The sequence below is a fragment of the Tupaia chinensis genome, unplaced genomic scaffold, assembly GCF_000334495.1.
Source record: "Tupaia chinensis unplaced genomic scaffold, TupChi_1.0 Scaffold000117_2, whole genome shotgun sequence".
Classification (NCBI taxonomy): domain Eukaryota; kingdom Metazoa; phylum Chordata; class Mammalia; order Scandentia; family Tupaiidae; genus Tupaia; species Tupaia belangeri.
In genome coordinates, this window is record NW_006159583.1 from 847,766 (window position 1) to 869,978 (window position 22,213).

The following is a 22,213-nucleotide window of genomic DNA, read 5'->3' on the forward strand; positions in this document are numbered from 1 at the left end:
AACCAGGGTCGACTCAATGGGAGTCCAGCGACATAGCCATTACACTAACTGCTGGTTCCCTATTTTTATTTTCTTATTGGTAAATTTTTTCTATAAAAATAATTATGCCTCAATATGAAATGACTTTAAATATAGCTTAAAAATAAGGAAATTAGGGGCCACGACATGGTGTAATGGTTACGTTGCTGGACTCCCATGTAGTCAACCGTGGTTTGAATTCCAAAACTGATGGCTTAAAATCCATGCTGGGCATGAGTGCATGCGTGCCCAAAATCCTGAGAAGAGAATGGAGGAGAAGGGACAGCAGCGAGGCCATCCCCTGGAGGGGTGATTTTTCATGTTCTGTCTCTCTGTCTCTGTCTCACCAGTGATTGCGTGTACCCTATAACAAACATGTCTCTTACAAAAAAGGAAATTATTCATAAAATTATTTCCCAATTGTAACAAGTGTCACATAGGTATATTTTATTATTATTTCATCAAACTTTGATTCTCTTATTTAACATTAAATTCTATTTATATTTCAAATTAAGACTTTCAACATAAAATTTCAATGGCTGCTCAATATTTAACACGAATATGACATAATTTATCAAACAATTTTCTTATTGTTTACAATCTAGTTGCTTCCCAATTTTCAGTACTATAAACTCTGTTATTTTAAGAATATATTACTTTTCCTTGTATTCCTTTTTTTGATTAAAAAATGTGCTCACTAGAGAAAAACAAACAAACAAAAAAAACAGAGAGAGAGAGAGGAAGATGAGAAAGCAGAGAAACAGAGAGACAGAGAAGAGAAAGCTTTCCCCCTCATCACAGAACCGTCACACTGCAATCCTTTCTCTCAACCTCTCCCTGTTTTCAAGATCCTGAGCACAGATGCACATGGGCTTGGCATATTTCTTAAGCAACTGGGTCTGGGATTTGAATAGTGTGGTGGCCATATGGGACCTAGATGCCTTAACCACCAGGCCACGGAGAGAGAGAGAGAGAGAGCGAGAGAGAGAGAGAGAGAAAGAGAGAATAATTTCAGGGCTAAGATCACTAAAATGTATAAACATTTTTATAATTAAAACCCTATACCTTCGAGAATTATAAGGGAGAACGTGCTTTACCTTTAGTTTGAAAAACAAAATAACAGTGACAAAATAAATGCTGAAATCTTAGTGAACAAATGTTCTCAAATGACAGTCGGTTGCATTCTTCTGATTTACTCAAAATGTATTTAAATTAGACTGTGAGCAAATTTTAATAAGAGCAATATGAATTTCTTGAAGTATTAGCTCATCTAAATAAAATTTTAATTTTGAATAACGCAAACCCTCATATAATTCGAAACAATGTAACAATGACGAGAGCATAGACTGAGGCAGACCTTGAGGACTATGTGTAAGAACAGGTAAGTAACTGGGGTGAGCTGTGGTTCACAAACAAGGCCTATGAAGAGATCTACATCTTTATATCTACACTTACTTTACATCCATATCTATACTGAGAGCTATAACTATTTCTATGCTATTAACTGAACACAGCCTATAGCACTGGGAGAGAGACTGAAGATATGATCAATTCTTCCACAGTCTTATTTGGAGGGAGGGGGATTAAGAAAACTATTGACTGTAGTCTTCAGTTTCTAAAGATAATGTGTTCTTTTAAAGGAATTATTTATTTAATTTTATTTTATTATTATTATTATTACTATTATTATTATTATTAATTTGACCAGAGAAAGATGGGGTAGAAGGGAATGAAAAGGCAAGCCAAGAGGTCCAGGACTCGAATTGTGGTGGACCATGTGTGAATCCAATGCCTTAACCACCACACCACCTGTTGGTCTCGAGGTAATTTTTTTTTTTAAATGAATCACTCTATTTAAAATACAAATGGGTCTTCCCTGGCATATTGAATTCTCTGAGAAATGACCTCTTTCTCAGGAGTGCCACTTTGTAAGTTAACACTGACAACTCAAGGATCAGATTTTAAAATCACCATGTTGTTACCGTCTGTGTCTCTTCATGGGAGAAACATGTAACGATTAAAGAAGAAAAAAATTAAAACTACAACTATGACAAACCAGACATGACTGCAAAGTACATTTTAGCAGTATAAAATATGTAATTATGTTATAAATGCAAAAAAAACCATAATTTCATATTTCTTACCAATTGATAGATTATTAATGACTTTAAGAGGCTATAGTTACTAGACACTATAAGGTCAGTCTTTTTTTAGAGAGTCCAAGATAGAAAAGCAAAAAAGAAAAATTATGAACCCCCTTAGATTGCTCACTGGTGCATGTGGGAACACATGCAATTGAGAAAATAATAAAGAAGCACATTATATACTTCCATGGAAAACTTCTGCCACTTTCATTGTAAGGCATCTCCCAGATAGAATGACACGGCTTATAAAAGAACAAGGAAGCTGGATACACCTGAGCTGAGGGTAGAAGTAAGGGCAAGTGGGTAGGAAGAGAAGGAATGGGAAGTGGAAAGAAACAGTAACACCTTAAATAAAATGTTTCCTTCCTCAATATAGTTCATCTAAAGTCATTTCAGCCAACATGTCACAACCTACTTATACATCAACTAGATTTGAGTGACAAAAATTTGCCAAGCCAGAAGTGATGCAGTATTTGTCAAAAAGATTGAACTGCACTTTCATATCAGAACAACAACAACAAAAAAATGACAGTGCATGATTATTGCCACAAGCATGAGGTTGTTTAGGGGATAATGCGAGCACCTTAACAGTAGGTAGTAATGGAAAATGTCTAACTCTTTCTTTCCTTTCAAGGCAGGCACATGTAATAGGCCTTGTTATGCTGCCAAACCATTTCTCACTCCAGACTCCTTAAATACCACCTGTCCAAGTTGAGAATATATTTTTTAACTGAAGACATGCAATATTATCCTTGCTAAAAGAACATAACAAATGCTTTATTAGTCCTATGAAAATTAAAATTTATGTACATTTATAATATAAGTCTGTCCCACTGCTTTGCTGCATGCAGCCATAGGTGTTTATTTCTTCCTTATTCAGAGAGCTTTGATGGTGTGTATATGGAAGGGGCATACTTATACCCATTTGTTTTTTAGAAGAATATTTCTAATTCAGGAAGAATTTCTTAATAAGATCAAGTTTTGATTTTAAACTTTAGAGGTAACATAGTTGTCTTTCAACTTCATTTTTACCCTATGTGTATTCATGTTTCTGTCGAAAATGTATTTTTAGGAGTTTAGCACATTTCCATGTTTGACTATTTCTCCTGGAGCCAATAGAGGTGATACTAACACATTTTCTTAAAAGAAAATAAAGTGATTGATTAACCAATTTTAGATTATATTTTGAGGATCTTCTCACTAAAATTGTATATATCTAAATTACTAATTTGACTAAGGTGTACTTTCATAAACAGCTTACTGATTATTTACAAGATGATAATTATAAAAATATTGTAACTGAGATGAAAAAGAAACCAGCTGAAAATAGACATCAAATTAATCTATCCAATATAATTGCCATGTACTCAAAGACTGGGATAGCTTAAGGAATGAATCACTAAAAATTTGCCCTACCTTGTTTTAATAAAAGAAAATTATAGTAATTTCCTTAAGATGGTATTTGTACTGCTGTTCTTATAATAAAATAACTCAGTGTTACTGACCTACTTTTTGGTTTATAAGAATATTCCACTAAAATCTGACAGAGTAGAAACACTTATTTTCTCCTTTTCACTGAACTAAAGAGGTAGGTGCTTTATTTCTCTTGCTTCAGTGAAAATCATTTCGAAGTCTAAATATTTAGCTCTGTCCTATAGCAGCTTCTGATTTGAGAGCTTAAAGAATCAGACTAATTATTTTTGTTCACTATCAAAGTATGCATGTGTAGAATTAGATTCAAAGTTGTTAGAAATGCAAGTTCTAGTAAGACATCAATGCAACACTGTCCGGCCCATAAGCTCGAGTCCCAAAGAATGAACATACTAGTGCTGTTGTTAATCACTGGCCCATCAGCTCGTGCCCCTCTCCTTTTGTCCTATGAAGATACCCAAGGGTGCCTTTATGGTCTAAGAGCACCATGAATCTTGAGATCAGAACAATGGAAAGAAAGCAATACTAGGAAGAAGACAGAAATGTACTCCAACACAGGTTAGCTATATTTGCAAGTGTGCCTGTGATTGGCTGGTGAAAACCAACCCAAACCACATTTTTATTCTGCCCAGAATATAATGCTTTCTGGACTGCTCATTACTGGAAACACTTAAAATACACCTATAGGATGCTACAAGTCAACAAACTGATCACTCTATAAAACAAGTACTGAAATGAGCTTAATACATTGGTAAATACTGAACAGCCTTGCTATACATTTTAAAGTGGTTTCTATGTAAATCATTAATAGTTTTTGCCATTAAGCTGAAAGACGTCTGTGATCAGAATACTTCATGTGATAAAATTCTAATGTATACTAATTGTCCTTAAAAAAAAGGGTATAATTTCTGAAAATATGGTTGAAAAAAACTTATTTCAATTCTCAATTTTAGGAAATTATAATGCACCCATAAATCTCATAGCAGAAATGAAATGGCATGACACTCCAATCAAATCTCTGCCTTCTCTATTGAACTAGAACCAGGACTGTATTTGCCCACCGAATATCTCATTTCTAAAATAAACATGAAGATTTTCCTCTTAAAATTTCCCAATGTTTTACCCCTTCAAGTTAAAATCAGTCACTACGCCTTAATTTTCAAGCCAGAATTAATTTCCAATGTGTCACCAAATTCTGCTGACTGCCACATATCAAGTACCTTTCAACCCTAAGTCACCACTGGAATTCTTATCTCCACTGCCTCAGTTCAAGCATTAATCAATTTTTGCTCAGACTGATGCAGAAGCCTTCTAATCTCCCTGAAATCTCCTTTCGATCCTTTTTCAAAACTGCCAGTAGAGAATTATTTCTTAAAAAACAAATCATTCTAAACATTCTAATAAAAAATTCAAATAATTCATTCTGCAAAAACATCATTCCTTTGCATAAAATGTTTTAATGTATTAATTAAAAAACCAACGTGAACTAAAACATGAATGAAACAATAGGTAGTAAGATGTGCCGCAGAACAAGCATCACAAAAGGTAAATTACAGAGGTGAATATATGGGTTTCACGGCATAATTCCTCCAGATTTTATGCATGTTGTAATATTTCAAATATGAGAGAAAAATTGTCTTGAATGAAATGACTTGTAATGTCATAATGGCTCATATTTACTATGAGCTTCTTACGTCATACACAGTTAAAGTAAGCATGCTGCACGAATTATCTCTGTTGGATGTGTGAGAAGGTTTTCAGTATTTGAAACCTATTTTTGATTCTTCAACAAAAGGAAGATGGTGAGGGAAAAAGGCCGTGACTTGTAGCACTGGCTATTTAATTTTGTTTAAGAGTGCACACAATAGGATGCATGCACTCGCCGGAGAGACAGACAGACAGAGAGACAGACAGAAAGTGAGAAGTCTCTGTGCAAGGAGGATGGCCACACTGCAATCCCTTCTCCATCTCCTCTTGGGATCTTGGGCACACATGCATGTGTGTGTGGGTAAATTTTAAGTCACTGGGTCCAGGACTCACACTGCAGTCCAATATGTGGGAGTGCGGCAATGTAACCATTATGCCATCTGCTGGTTCCAGCACTGACCAATTTTTATGCTGCAATACAGTCATTACAGTTTTAAGCATCCCAAGAAAGAACTGGGAATAGAGATGAATTTTTTTTGTTTTCGTTTTTGGAGAGGTTTTTGCTATAGGGTGCGTGCGCTCGCCAGAAAGGCAGAGAGAGACGAGAGACAGAAAGCAAGAAATCATCCCCCAGGGGGGATGGCCACGCCACAATCCCTTCTCCTCCATTCTCATTTCGGGATCTTGGGCACACACGCACACGCAACCAGCATGAGTTTAAGCCACCAGGTCCGGCACTCAAACCACAGTCGACTACATGGGAGTCCAGCAAAATAGCTATTATGATAACTGCTGGTCCTGAGAAATGAATATTAAGAGTAGCCTTATGAGGTATCGCCAATATAAGAGAAAAATATAAATGCCTCAAGAACTTAGATAATAGTATAATATATTAAAATGATTAGGAAGCTTGAGTACATATATCTTTGTTTACAATATAATTAAAATGCTTACACATTTAGTTTTTTAATTGCCACAGGCTTGTGTTCTCACTAGAGAAAAGAACAGAGAAACAGAGAGGAGAAAGCATGCCCCAGAGGGACTTGAAGATGCCATGAGTCCTTCTCTTCTATCTCTCCAGCCTATCAAGACCCTGCACACATACACAAATATTATTGGTGTGATTTTCAAGTTGTCAAAGCTCAAGTTATAACTGTTGTTGGCTATGTGGTGTCTGGTTCCCTTAACTGCTAGGCAGGGTCAGATCTATCATTTATTTTTTAATAATCATTTAATTGGCTGGCAAAATGCCTGAAACTTTAACAATGTTTCTAATTTTTAGCACATCACCGATTACCTCACAAATACCAAACTGGACTAGTTCAATTATTGATCCTTATTTTACAGATAATGAAATAAAAGATGATAATGGGAACAGTAGTTGGTGTAATGGCTTTGTGCTGGACTCCCTGCACGTAGTAGTATATGGTGGTTCCAGTTCCGGACCTGGTGGTTGAAACTCACACTGGGCACATGTGCGTGCATGCCCCAGATCCTGAGAGGAGACTGGAGGAGAAGGGATTGTGGCGTGGCCATCCCCCAGGGGGGTGATTTCTTGTTTTCTGTCTCTCTCTGTCTTTCTGGTGAGCACACATGCCTTACAGCAAAACCCTCTCAAAAACAAAGATGATGAGATTGATTGACTAAGTTACTTGCCCATTCATATATATTAGAGCCAGATTTTAAGATAGAATTTACTGGCTCCCACACATGAACATAGTGAATAACTTTCCTGAACTGCTGTCCAATAAAATTCTACTCTTGTTTCACGGCTCTTTGTGCTCATAGAGAGCCTAAGAACACATCTATCAAAGCACTTATTGTTCTAATTATTTACCTACACATCTATCTTCTAAGTTCTCTGAGTAGCTCAGCACAAAAATGCATGCAGACAGTCTTGATTTACATCTAAGAGTTTAACCCTAGTCCCTGTTACTGAGTATGTACTCAGCACACACAGGCTACCTGGATCATAAATCTCTAGACATTGAGTACCAAGAGAGCAGAGGCTAAACATTAGAATACCTGCCACTTATACAGAAGATACTCATATAAAACAAGAAATTGCAGTATGAGTGGTACTCTTGGTTTGCTCATCAAATAGCTGTTGATATTGATCAAATCACATGTTTATTAAATCCAAGTGTCCAGAGTGATGATTAAAAGGAGATAGTTATAAAGTACATTCTTGAAGTAAAACTGTGTAACTGTATACACGGGCTTGCTGGTACTAGTAAAGTGCACTGATACCAAAGTAGGTGAATAGTATATTTCAAGAAACTTTTAGGCATTTGGAAAAAAGATAATATGTGTGATCTTCACTGCAGCATTCACAATAGCCAGTGACTGAGGGGCCAACAGGTGGTATGTTGGTTAAGGCACTGGATCCCGCCTGGCTAACTCTGCAGTTAGAGTTCCAGACCAGGACCTGAAAAATTACCCTAGGTATTTGTAACTGCCCAGAGAAGAATGAAGAAATCATAGTGTGGATATTCCCCCTGGAGGGAGGAATTCTCACTTTCATCTCTGTTTCATGTGACCTATGGCAAAAATCTTGGGGGCTTTGGGGGAGGAAGCAAATGATTAAAGTTAATCCAAACTTCTACTAATAGAAGAATGGTTAAATAAATTCAAGTGAGTGCAAGGGATTTTCAAAAATATTGTGGTAAATGTGTACTTTTATTTCATTTTTCTGTGAACTTTTTGAAGTCCCCACAGATATACAATAGAATATTAGCAATTGTTCAACATGTTGGTCAGAATGTCTGGTAGAAACAAAAAATAGGTTAATGTGACATCAAATAAAACAGGCAGCATATAAAATTGTATATATCTTATACTTGCAATTAAAAAAAAACACTGGGGACAGCAGATGGCATAGTGATTAGGGTGCAGGATTTCCATATGGCTGACACTGGTTCAAGTCCTGGACCTGGTAGCTTGAAAATCACACTGGGCATTTATTCATGTATTTCCAAAATCCTGAAAGGAGAATGGAGGAGAAGGGACAGCAGTATGACTATCGCCCCTGCTACCCCCCATCGGAGTGATTTCTCATTTTCTCTCTGTGACTCTCTGTCTCTCTCTCTCTCTGTGTAGTGAGCAGACACATCCTACAGCAAAAACCTGAAAAAAAAAAAAAAAAAAAACCAGAAACAAACAAAAACCCCACAGGAATAGAAGAAGTAATACTGCATTAAAAAAAATAAGATTATGCAAACATTTTAGCATTATAAGCATTTTTAATACTATTTGCAAAATTTGTTTTGATGTTTTGTTTTTTGCTTTTACTTTTGCTTTTAGGGTGCTTGTGTTCACTGGAGAAACAGAGAGAGAAATCACTCACTAGGAGGAATGGCCATGCCACAATCCCTTCTCCTTTCTCCTCTCAGGATTTTGGGCACATGGGCAAACATGCCCAGCATGACTTTGAGGCTGATAGGTCTGGGACTCTAACTGCTCAGCTGGCTAGGTGGAATCCATCTACCTCAACCACCATGCCACGGGCTACCCACGTGTATTTTTTCTTATTACATGCAGTTCATAAAAACAATTTGGATGTATGAATACCATGCAATTTTTATAGAATATGGAACTTAGAGCAAGGGATATCAAAAGAAATCAAGGTTAGAGTAAGCAGTTGAATCCTGTTGCACTTTCTTCACCAAAGCAGAGAAAAGCTGTTTTTTCTGGAAAGTAGATTTAAGTACAATGTGTGCACTCATGTAAGAAACAGAATTTACTGGAGAAGAAAAATAGAGAAGGAAAAAAAATAATTATCTTAAAAGAAGTATATTTTGTAGAAGTTAAAAATAAAAGTTAGCAGTACAGTATTATAGGCTTACATTTAACATTAGTACAAAATATAATGTTTAGTATATAGATGAGGATAGATTTAACAAGACAAACGATAGCACCTGCTTAAAATAAACAGAGTATTACATAGAAATATATATATATTTTTCTAATTAATTGGTATTCTTTGTTGTGGAGAGGAACTATGTAGGGGTGAAAATAATAACACAGCCAAAGACGAAAAGATGACTTATTTAAATTCAACTTCACTGAGACGATTTAGCTGAAACAATTAAAATGGACATCACTCAATGATTTCTAGGCCATATCATATGTAGTGACAGCTGAATTTGCACAGATTTTGCTTAGGGTGACAGGAAAGTCATGAATTTCTGCCCTTTGAAGTTCATTTTCTACTGGGTTCACAAAGTATTCTGTAACTTACAAGACTTGAGATTAGAATCCACTCATTATCTTTTTCCTTTGAATATACTTTTTCCTCACACTTTATATACATGTTGCTTGAGAGGAAAAAGGATAGAAGAGTCATCCCTACAGCAATTATTAGCTTTAATAAGGCCGAATCTTGTAGGCAGACAGGGAAGAGTGCAATCCCAAGTCAATGACCCCATGTTCAGATTTAGGTGAGAGTCAAATTAAATGATGAAAATAATGAGACACATCCATGTAATGTCACTTTTTCCAATCAAGACACAGCACAAAATGACCAATACGCCCCCAAAATGCCAATTAGACTAGCCTGAGTTTAGATAGTAAGATCTGAAAATAATCATAAAGCTCTTTTTCTTTGCTCTCTAAACCTTACCTTACAAAATAAATAATATAAATAAATAAATAAATCTGTAAAAAGATGTCAACTTTTCTTTCTTGGGCCAGAATCTAATTTAGAGCTTACTTATTCCGAAGCAAAGACAACAAATTATAATTTAAAAAAAGTACGCAACAGGGAGTGACATTTGAAAGCAGAGGGAGATTTTCTGAATATGGAGAAAGAAAACCAAGTACAAGTCTTTGTATCAATGTGACTAGAATGACACCATTGTAAAGGTCTAACGATCACAGGCAGAGTCTCTCGAACCAATCTGCATTAACACATCTCTGAGTTTGCTATCTGTACCCATATCTTTTTAATTCCACGTAGGTCATTTTCCTCATTAGACATTCCTGTGTTAACCATTTATGACATAATTAATGTATCATTTTACTTTTAAAGTCACTTCTACTTCCTAGGAGCAAATAAAGGACCTAAAACTTGAAGAGAAATCCAGGACATTTCCTGATACCAGCCAATGCTGCTATTCAAATCATTTCCACCTGTCAGTTTTATTGTAGTATACAAAATTCAATAAAAACAAATGAAGCCAATAAAGAGTGGTTAATGATATCCTTAACAGACTCAGCATGTGGTAAAGTACTATGAATAAGTAAAGATAATGTCATTTTCTCTGGTTACTAAATGTTTTTCACTCACAAAGTCAGTCAAATGAGGTAATTTTAAGGTAAAAACAATCCAACTCTATTTACTAAAATTAATTACATTGCTACTGATAATACCACCTATAAAGAAATGTGCATGAACTGAGATGTATAATGAATTGGACATGAGGCTCCTGAGTTAAACAAACAAACAAATAAAACAGTAGTGGCCAAGAGGATTTCATATCTGTTCAATGTTCACCACTCCTTAGCTGGAAGCTTTTTACATACAGAGGTTAATTTACTTCTAAGCTGGTCCGTCTGTCTCTTTAATTTTCTAATTTTATTTTAATTGCCAGAGAGCATGTGCACTCACCAGAGAAAGGCAGAGGGAGAAAGCATCCCCCATTAGCGTGTGGTCACACTGCAATCCCTTTTCTGCCATTTCTCCATCCTGGGATTTGGGGAATACATGCACACACACTAAGTATCCTTTCAATCCATGTTGCACAGAGATTTTTCTAAAAGTGAATCTCTTAATATCAGTCTGCTTTACAGAAACAACTGGGTAACAGCTGGGCCATGTTTGACCTGGGCACAGCTGACCTCCCAGCCTGGATTCTACCACAAACCACAGTTAGCCAATCCATCTACTACAAAGTCTAAACACAACAGTGATGTTTATAACTGGGTTAAAGTTGTGGTTCCCATTGTTTTTAATTCTATTCCTAGCACTTTGCATTTTACTCTTTGTTTATAGGTCTGTCCCTAGTGACTATCAGAGAGTTACATGCAAGGCAGTCTTTGTAAAACTTTGGAGATTTAGTCCTTAATCAGGTACCCTTAACAGAGAGAGAGAAGCAAACGTAGTTTTCTTTTTTATTTCTCTGAATAAATGCTTCTTGAACAAAAATATTTTTTATGAGCTCGTGAAAACAAAACCCGGTTATTACTCAGTAAGAAGAAAAACAATCTATAAGAGGATATTATTCTCTTAGATTTCTAATAAAATTAAAGGGCTACTTTCTACTACTTTTGTCTTTCTATCTTTAAATTTCTTGACAATAGCACCACTTTTTTAGTTAGTGCTCAAAATTAATAAAAAATAACAAATAAAGATCATATATAAGGAAGTTAATAACTTTCAAAAATTTTGAAATTTAACATTGATATAAGCCTTTAATTAAATTCAAATAAGTCATCCTTACATTGTTAAATTAAATCCATTCTTAAGTGTATTATTTATTCTGTTTTTAGTTCTAGGCTGTCAATTAATGGAAACTAGAGTTTATGATTGATAATTATCTTACACTATATTAAAAATCAATTTATAGTACCACTTTCTTGTTGAAGCTATAGCCAAAAGGCAAATATTTAATTTTTCCACGTGTAGTTTCTGGAACATGCCTGAGTATTATTAAGTTTTGTTTTTCTTTCCATTTTAGATTTAGGACAGAAAATAAAATGCTTTTTTAGAAAATGTTTACATTTAAATTAAGACACTATCTTTTTCACTTCTTCTATATGTTTCACTGAAAACTGCCAAGAGCACTGAACTTCAATAAAAGAGTTAGAGAGCAGTTTTCCCAACTGTGTAAATACATTACATTCTGGACACTCTGAACTATTGACCTTCCCTATGAGAGATGCTGCTAAAATGTCAGTTAATCAAAAAGGCAGTTCCACAATGGGTTACCCAGAAGCAGAAGGCAATTTAAAAGAGCAATTTTAACATGCAATTGCCAAAGCATGCAATGCAGACAATTTCTGATGATGGCATATTTTATTTCCATTTAATAAGAGAAAGAGAAACTGTATTTTCTTAGCTTCTATACCAGATGGTACACCCAGAGGAAACAGACACACAGGGGGAAAAAAAAAAGAAAAACAAAAGCACACTTTATTCTGAGTGTTCAATGAAGTTTCTGAATTACTTCCCATTTAAAGAAAACTTCACATTTGTACCTTTTCAAAAATATGTAAAATGGGACTAGCAGTTAGCACAATGGCTATGTCGCTGGACTTCCATGTAGTTGATCGTGGTTGAAGTTCTGGACCGGTGGCTTAAACTCATGCGGGGTGCATGTGCGTATGTGCCCAAGATCCCGAGAGGAGAATTGAAGAGAAGAGATTGTGGTGTGGCCATCCCCCCTGGGAGGTGATTTTTCACTTTCTGTCTCACTTTCTGTCTCTCTGTCTTTCTGGCAAGTGCACGCGCCCTATAGCAAAAACCTCTCCAAAAAAAAGAAAAAAAAATGTAAAGGGAATGAAGAAACATTATGTGAACAATAACATGGGTTAGTCTGTAAACTAATGGAGAAATAATCATACCCCTCACGGAAACATGAGGCAAGCATAGGTGGCTTCAACCACCAGAGGTTGTAATTAGCACTTCTGAACTTGAGAGGCCCTGAAGCAGGTAATTACACTTACCAATGATTTTAATGTACTTTAGAAAGAAAACACAACACAATAAACAAACCAAAAGAATAGCTTTAGCAACCAGGCAGGAAAGTTTCAAGAAAGGATAAAGTATAATATTTTTCAGACTTCTTTAAGTACTAATATAACATTTGAGTCTTTAGCACTAATCCATTGTGCTTTCAATAAAAGTGAAGTTGCGAACATTAACCTGATTTCTCAGGAATTAAGTTAGCTATTCAGATTCTAATTCTGAAAATGTACATGCCTTCCAGATTTTACTTGTTCTGCTTTATTTATGCTATTTATTTATGCTAAAAGAGGGGAAAATCACTTAAGGCAGGAGTAACAGGGAAAAGAATTAAGGCTTTTAGAGTACCAGTAAATGAGATTGAGACCCAGCTATGCAGCTCTGACATTAGACAGACAAATTACTATTTTGCTTTCTTCCTGAGCCTTAATTCACCAGCTTCAAAAGTAGGACACTAACATACCTAACCCACAGGATTGGTGTGAAAATAAAATATCCCGATAGAGCCACTTGATATGTTGATATTAATGTAGTATGAATAAATACTTAACTATAAAAAAGACCTTGAAAAACATGTTAAGTGTACCTAAGACACATAAGTAAAACCATTCTATTAGTTTACTGGAAAATTATTTATTGACAGATTTCTGCCAAGTGAACAATGTTTATTATTGCCAGATATAAAATGCCAATGGTAGAAACACATTAAAATGGAATTTTTGAAATAGAAAGTAGTAACTAATTTATTCTTTGACAGGCACTTAGTAGTCACAAAAAATTGTTCCAAAATTAGTAGAGGACTTTTGAAAGAGAGAAAGTAGTCATCATTTCTTTGTTATTTCTAATAAATTCAAGTGATTTTTGACATCTCTCATACACATACAGCTAAGAATATTTATGCTTATATTTAAGGTTTCCTGGTGATTTAACATGCAGGTGTTTTAAAACAGCTTCTTCAAAATAATCAACATTCATCCAATAAAATAATATCAATGGTCAAACTCTAAAATTATACGATGGCTTACTGCCAGTCCTGATTAAAATAGAATGCAATTTGTTTTGCTGATATGAGATCCAGGTTGAGGACACTATATTACTCTTAAGATCTGAAGAATCTTACATTTGAGGGAAAAAAAATGGATCTGAGAGAGATGAAGAAGATAAGCATCACAATTTTAACTAACATTGACTCTGCATTTAGATATACAATGTTTATCAGTTACATAAAACTTCTGCTTTTTGAAACATTTTTTAAAAATGTACACAATATATATTTTCATAAATTTTGCCTCCTCTAATAATAAAGCAGGACTATAGACATTTCTGAAGAAATAGAGACCATGGTTTCTCCCATATCCACAATGTCCTTGAAAATCTACTCTATGAGCACTTTTCCCCACTGAAACCTGTGTCAGACATACATTATGAGGATATTAAAATCCAAAATAAGTTATGTGACAAAGATTCATTACATATGAAAGAACTGAAAACAAACCTTCTACAGTTGGCAGGAAAACTACAAATGATTGAGCCTGATGTCATGTTATGTCACAAAGAGCACACAAATTAAATGCTTCTCAAATCTCAAGGTATTTAGAAGTTAGAAAACTAAAACTATGGCTAAAAAAAATTTTTACTCTAGCCCCTCCCACACAAATAGGATTTCCTCAGAATAAAATATCTCAATGCAATTTAGTCTTGTACTTACTGCAGTTCAATATATATTCTGAACATAAGCATTCAATAGGGAAAAATCAATGTTTAATAACATACTGTTTTCATTCACTTAATACAGTATACATAGCTTTAAATCGGAACCTCATTTACTTGCACTCTCCATGGCTCTCATGCAATATCCAGTTGCAAATAATTCCTTTGTTAAACAAAAATTACATTAACAATACACTGTGGTATTGTCAATTTTTAATGACCTATTTTGATGAAAATAGAAAATAAGAAAGCAGATGAGATATCTGAAAGAAAGAAGTTCAGGCGAAAGAAGTCAAGAGGAAAATTGTTGAAATAGCAAAATATCATTTTTCTTATAACATATAATATGTATTTCATATATAATAATATATAATATACAATAAGAAAAATGACATTGTACTATTTCAGTAATATTTACATATATATATCTATGGTAATTGGAAAAGTCATGGTGTATCTTTCTACCTTTTCCTATGCAAAAAATGTATCAAGAATTTTTCAACAACACAATGCATATATAAAAACACACACATTATAACAATTAAACATAGAATATGATAATTCTATTAAAAAGCATATATAGGTGATATGCTTAGTAAAAGTGACTCCAGTGTTCATCTTTTAATGTTACCATAGGATGTTAACTTAGAGAATGAGCTACTTTGGTTTCCACATTGTATCCTCCTTAAATGATTTCACTAACTGAGGTTGTGGGGTCAACTTGCCTCTCTCTAGAAAATATATCAACTACTATAATAACAATTTGTCACATGAATTCCAAGAGGAGGATGTACCTATACAAAATACTTGAAAATCAAATCGTGAGACTTAGATTGAATCACAGAGACTTACTCGACATCTATGTTAAGCCACTTTTCAATTACTAGAGGACTCTACTATAACATCAGTTAGACCCTCTATTGTTTAAATCTCAAACTAATAGTGAAGCAGTTAGACTTATGAACATTTTTCAATAGGTGTTGTTAATATGTAAAAGTGGAGTTGGATTATCTAAGGATTAGAGTATAACAGGTAACTGAATGGGTTTCGCCTTGACTATGGATCAGTACACCTGGTGAATGGCGCAACAATATTGCAAATAACAAACAGATGTGCAAAAGTCAAAGCCATTTTATAGGCACTTATGTTTTCTAGATTCCCCACCATTTTAGTTCTCAATTTTCAAAACCTAACTCATGAAACGTTCAAGACACATAGGTCCATGTACTAACTCTGCAGGTTATTTGAACATAATGATCTATGGATATAAAATGCCTTTGAGACTAAACATCAAACTATTTTTAATAATAAAATAAACATTACATTTTAACATGTACTCAAGTAGAATGGTTACATTTTTAGTGGTTTTTAATAAATAGCCAACAATTTCTTCCATTACAACAACATGGGGCACTAAGGACCCAGGACATACAATTACATATCATTTTTTATTTTACGTCTCACTCTTTTTTGGTGTTTTCTCCATATGCTCCAAATGAGTACATTTCAGCACTCAGTTTCAGGGATGGAGAAGGCAATAATAAGGCTTTAAAATGTAAGGAAAATCTCCCTATATTCTACAGCTGGGTGTCAAGTTGCTGAGCTAATCCTCAACAATGAGATTTCTGAAAAGGAAAGTTATCTCACCAAGTCACTATCCACAGTTAACATTTCTTATCTGTGTACTGAGACATGGCCTGGGCACCCACTATAACTAAGTTAATGAGGAGGACAATCTCCACATAGTGAAATGCATTCAGTATCTGCATGAACTGAAAAGGTCTCTCTCAATAATACTTTTGCCTACAGCTATCAGAGATTTGCAGATGGAATACAGAGCAAGCTCATCAAAATTAACATGCAAAAAAGATTCCGGATTCCTACAAATACTGGAATAACAGTAGAGAAGCACTCACACTGATCTTAAATCAGTTAAAGCAGTACATAATAAAAGGTGATGATTTACATTAGTCATGGGCACTCCTTGAAGAGTGTGACTCCATCAAGAATGGAATTATTAGAATTTTTAATGATATGTATATTATACATTCTATGCTAGATTCCTTTACAAGGAAGCAAGGACTTAAACGCGATCTTACCTGCACATTTGGTTCTGGTGATAAGCGGAGGTCCTGGGAGCCCTGTTCCACCTTCTCCGGGTCTTGTAAGTAGGACACGGATCTCATACTCAGTATCTGGATCTAAATGCCATAATTTATAAGTTGGAGCATTGACTGCATGGGTCTCTGTCCAGGATCCTGATGTCATCCGGTACTCCACCTCTTTGAGGATAATGGGACCATCGCCAATGATTGAATTGGCATTTAGTTGAATCAGCAAATATGTTGGCCCAACACCAAGCAGCTGGGGCGGAGCAATGGGTCTTGGCGGTTCTAAGAGAGATAAATGTGGACTCTAGTTAAAACATTAAAACCTTATCACATGTACATAAATCAATGTTTTTCCAAACCTAAAGGCTTAATAAATGATTTATAAAAATACTTAAAAGAAAATTAGGACATGGCTGTCATTAACCATCCTTGTATTGAGCAAATGTTTTTAAGGTGGCATATGATTATTTGTTTTCTAGTTTTTTTGTATTTTTTGTGTGTTTTTTTTTGAGAGGTTTTTGCCATAGGGCACGTGCGCTCGCCAGACAGGCAGAGAGAGACATAGAGACAGAAAGCGAGAAAGCACCCCCCAGGAGGGATGGTCACGCCGCAATCCCTTCTCCTCCATTCTTCTCTCGGGATCTTGGGCACGCACGCATACACGCCCGGCGTGATGCATTCAGTATCTGCATGAACTGAAAAGGTCTCTCTCAATAATACTTTTGCCTACAGCTATCAGAGATTTGCAGATGGAATACAGAGCAAGCTCATCAAAATTAACATGCAAAAAAGATTCCGGATTCCTACAAATACTGGAATAACAGTAGAGAAGCACTCACACTGATCTTAAATCAGTTAAAGCAGTACATAATAAAAGGTGATGATTTACATTAGTCATGGGCACTCCTTGAAGAGTGTGACTCCATCAAGAATGGAATTATTAGAATTTTTAATGATATGTATATTATACATTCTATGCTAGATTCCTTTACAAGGAAGCAAGGACTTAAACGCGATCTTACCTGCACATTTGGTTCTGGTGATAAGCGGAGGTCCTGGGAGCCCTGTTCCACCTTCTCCGGGTCTTGTAAGTAGGACACGGATCTCATACTCAGTATCTGGATCTAAATGCCATAATTTATAAGTTGGAGCATTGACTGCATGGGTCTCTGTCCAGGATCCTGATGTCATCCGGTACTCCACCTCTTTGAGGATAATGGGACCATCGCCAATGATTGAATTGGCATTTAGTTGAATCAGCAAATATGTTGGCCCAACACCAAGCAGCTGGGGCGGAGCAATGGGTCTTGGCGGTTCTAAGAGAGATAAATGTGGACTCTAGTTAAAACATTAAAACCTTATCACATGTACATAAATCAATGTTTTTCCAAACCTAAAGGCTTAATAAATGATTTATAAAAATACTTAAAAGAAAATTAGGACATGGCTGTCATTAACCATCCTTGTATTGAGCAAATGTTTTTAAGGTGGCATATGATTATTTGTTTTCTAGTTTTTTTGTATTTTTTGTGTGTTTTTTTTTGAGAGGTTTTTGCCATAGGGCACGTGCGCTCGCCAGACAGGCAGAGAGAGACATAGAGACAGAAAGCGAGAAAGCACCCCCCAGGAGGGATGGTCACGCCGCAATCCCTTCTCCTCCATTCTTCTCTCGGGATCTTGGGCACGCACGCATACACGCCCGGCGTGAGTTTTAAGCCACCGGGTCCGGGACGTGAACCACGGTCGACTACGTGGGAGTCCAGCGACATAACCATTACGCTAACTGCTGGTCCCCATCTAGTTTTCTTTTATTAAATACATGTCTTTCAGATCAGCTGGTTGAGTGATGGCTAAGGCAGCAGGATGCCATACAACAGACTGAGTAGTTCAAGTCCCAGACTTGGTGGCTTGATAAATGTGTGTACATGACCAAAATTCTGAGAGTAGAATGGAGAAGAAGGGATTGCAACATGGCTATGCCTCCTGGGGAGGGGGGATTTCTCACTTTCCCTCTCTCTCTGTCTGTATACAGTGAATACACCTTCCTGATAGCAAAAAAGACTTTCAAAAAGCCACTTCAGAACATAAACTTGTAAAGTCACAGTAAACATGGGAATGAGAAAATAATTTTAAATGGACAGCAGTGATTAGCTCCTGATTAAACTTATCCTTAATATCTTATGTCATTCCTAAAATATGGTCTTTTTAATTATTTTATTTAACTTTATTTATGTATTTTATTTTACCAGAGGTGGACAGAGTGAGAGTGAGAGCAAGAGAGTGAGCGAAAGAGAGAAAGTGAAAAAGCAAGTTGCCAGGTCCAGGACTTGAACCACAGTCGGCCCTGGGGAAGTCCAGTGCCCTTAACCACAGTGCCACCAGGAGGCCCCTTCTTGCGTTTTTTACTTCTTTGGAGTTCTTACAAATTATATGTTGAGAAAGACATATAGCAAAGCTAAACCCAGAAGCTGATACCAGCCACTGACTTGTTTCCACACACCCACTCACGGTGTAAGAAACTGAAATTTACACCTAGGCAAATCATAAATCACTACACATCACTGACTTTGGGAAGCAGCATATAATAAGGTAACACATCCAATATTAAACTCCATGTCAAAGATACAGTATAATTAAATTTGGAATAGCTTACATTATTTTGCTTGAAAGAAAATTTGGGAAACATCATTTCAATGTTTAAATTTATATAAAATGTGGATAATGGATTAGAGCATTTGTTTTGTCCCTTAAAAACACTGTAGTGTTGAAATGAAATACTGGACTTTGAAAAGGACTCCAGACAGCTCTGGTTTGTTCCATATGAGCTGTCCAGAGGGAATACTATGTTATAAAGTTCTAATTAGGACTGTATTAGGTGGGGTTTTCTTTGAACTTCTGGAACATTTCTCATGTATCCCAGGGAAGTTAAAAGGCTTTAAAAGAAAATGTTCATCTTAATAAAATGGTAATTGCCCAAAAATTGATTTAAGGGTTATTTTTTAAGAGTCAGAGCAAATCACATAAGGGAAACTATTAAATTCAGCCACACAATGTCCCCTCTCCTGATCAACTTCTGATAAGGGAGAAATGGAGAAGATGCAGAGAGAGGGAAATTAAGAACATAAGGAAGCCAATATCTTTCAGTGCAGATTTTCTACTTAATGGCAATGCAATGCGTGGGAAAAGATACAGTACTAAAAAAGTCCGTGGAGAGTTTTCACCGTATGCATATATAAATGAAACAAAACTGTTCTGCTGTGGTTCAGGATTTACTTCTTAACCTTGACTGTATAAAAGTATGAATTCTAGTTTAAAGGTCCCTGAATTACAAACATCCCTAATATAGAGGATGAGACTTGCAAGTCTGAATTGCTACACAAGTTGAAACCATTTTCAAGAAGACATATTCAAAATTCATATTTATTGAGTACTAATTACTAAGATATTTTACACATTCTACATATTATGCATATAATGTTGTGGGGGAGACTTGGTAACAACAAATCAATAAATTTATTTATTTTTTAACTGCCAGGGGATGTGACAGCTTACCAGAAAGAGAGAGAAAGAGTCAGAGAAAGAGAGAGAGAGCGAGAGAGAGAGAGAGAACTCATGCTCAATGGGCATGGCCATACCACAATCCCTTCTCTTCCATCTTTCCATCTTGTCAGATGTTAGGCATGCATATGTACCTTCACCTAGCATGTTTTTCAAGCCATTAGGCCAGGATTCAAACTGCAGTGAGCCATATGGGATCAGCTCCCTTAACCAATAGCTCCCTTAGCCATCAGGGATGGTCCATTGAATTTATTACTTTAAACTGACATTTAGGAAACAGAATGCTGTGATAAAGGGTAACATAGCAAACATTTTTTTCTAAAATGACTTCAAGAAAAGAAGTTACTCCCGACATTTAGGAAACAGAATGCTGTGATAAAGGCTAACATAGCAAACAATTTTTCTAAAATCACTTCAAGAATAGAAGTTACTCAGTAAAATAAGCATAGTTCATTATGACAATGGCTTTCAAACTAGTTATCAGTAGAATCATATGACCTTATTTTGCGTTTAAATAACAATGAAGCTATGATCCAAGAAAAAACATAAGCTATCCAAACTGTATACATTTAGAATTATTTCTATTCCTACAGAACAGGTAACACCTAATTCATAAACTTTAACCACAAAATCTGCTCCTAACATTTTGCAAACTGCCTCAACAATATATAGTCAAAATTGTGTAGCATGTGAATTATTTTCAATTTCACAACTAAATTCAATGTAGAACTTTTTACTTTCAACAAGGAAGTTTAAAGAAAATGAAAATAGTTTAGAATTATCAGTGAAAGTAAGATAGAGCTAGACATTTACTACCATAAAATGTTACCAACCACCTATCAGTGTTTGTCTTCAGTTTACAAAAGTTTTAGCAAACACAGAAAGAGAAAGCTGATGTAAACTGAACTCTCAAATAAAATGAAACTGAATAGAAAAGTGAACGTGAATAGGAAAATAAAATGCAAATGTCTTCCTACACTATCTAAATGTTACATGTATTTTAAGAAGCAGTCAGAATTTTGCCAATAAACAGAGTTGTCTTGTGTGTGTAATGTTTGTTTTCATTCCAGATGATTCATACACTGACTAATTAAAGTAGGAAACAATACTAAATCCATAGCTACTTGGGTTCAACTCCAGAGCAGCAATGCCTCAGTCATTTTAAGCTCAACAAGACCTGGGGACTCAAAAAACTTAACATGAGGAATGAAAACGAATGAATTATCGATAACAAACCTTGGCTAATCTATACATTCGAAAGTATTCTGAAGCCTGACCTTTTGTGCGAAATGGAATGGTAAATCTCACCAATCAAAACTGCATACCATTACTATGGAAAAATAAGGAGAAAACAAAAAAGAGAGAAGATGAGAGAAAGAAAAGGAAAGGAGAGGGAAAAAAAGCTATAAGCTCTCCCCCCTCAAAACAAAACAAAACACCACCCGATATGTGTATATTTTTATAAAGTGAAAGAATAAAGCATAATAGGTCTTCTGTCATTTCTACCTCTAAGAAGTGATATACAAAGTAAAAGATTCAGGAGACCAAGTTTCAAAACATCTATACATATGTTAGCTAGATAAACTTGAATATGTTATTTAACTTTTTCAGATTTCAGGCATTATTTGCGGAATTTTAAAAGGTCTTTAAGATCTAAATACATCAGCAAGGCCTGTTTATACTGCTATTCATTTTGTTTTGTTTTTTACCAGAGAGCATATAAATTTTAAGGCTGAAATTCATATTCAACGCTAGTATGTATAAAATGGAACATTTTTGATGTAATCAGCTCTTTGCCTTAGAAAGGGCGGCAGTCTACTGTGATCAGGTTTACATCTCACTTGGTTGGGGGAAAAACAAGCAGTCCAATAATCAAAGCAATAGCTCAGATTTGGAATTGTGGCAAAATT

At 35.4% G+C, this 22,213-nt stretch overlaps 1 protein-coding gene across 5 annotated transcripts in view; it reads right to left on the reverse strand.

The window, feature by feature from the left end:
• PTPRK (protein tyrosine phosphatase receptor type K) overlaps positions 1-22,213 on the reverse strand; it is a 665,572-nt gene that overhangs the window by 231,291 nt on the left and 412,068 nt on the right. For all 5 annotated transcript variants that reach the window (XM_006144267.3, XM_006144266.3, XM_006144265.3 and 2 more), the window contains exon 7: positions 17,768-18,061. In XM_006144267.3, the coding sequence (XP_006144329.1) occupies positions 17,768-18,061 (294 nt within the window). The remainder of the gene's footprint in view (positions 1-17,767; positions 18,062-22,213) is intronic.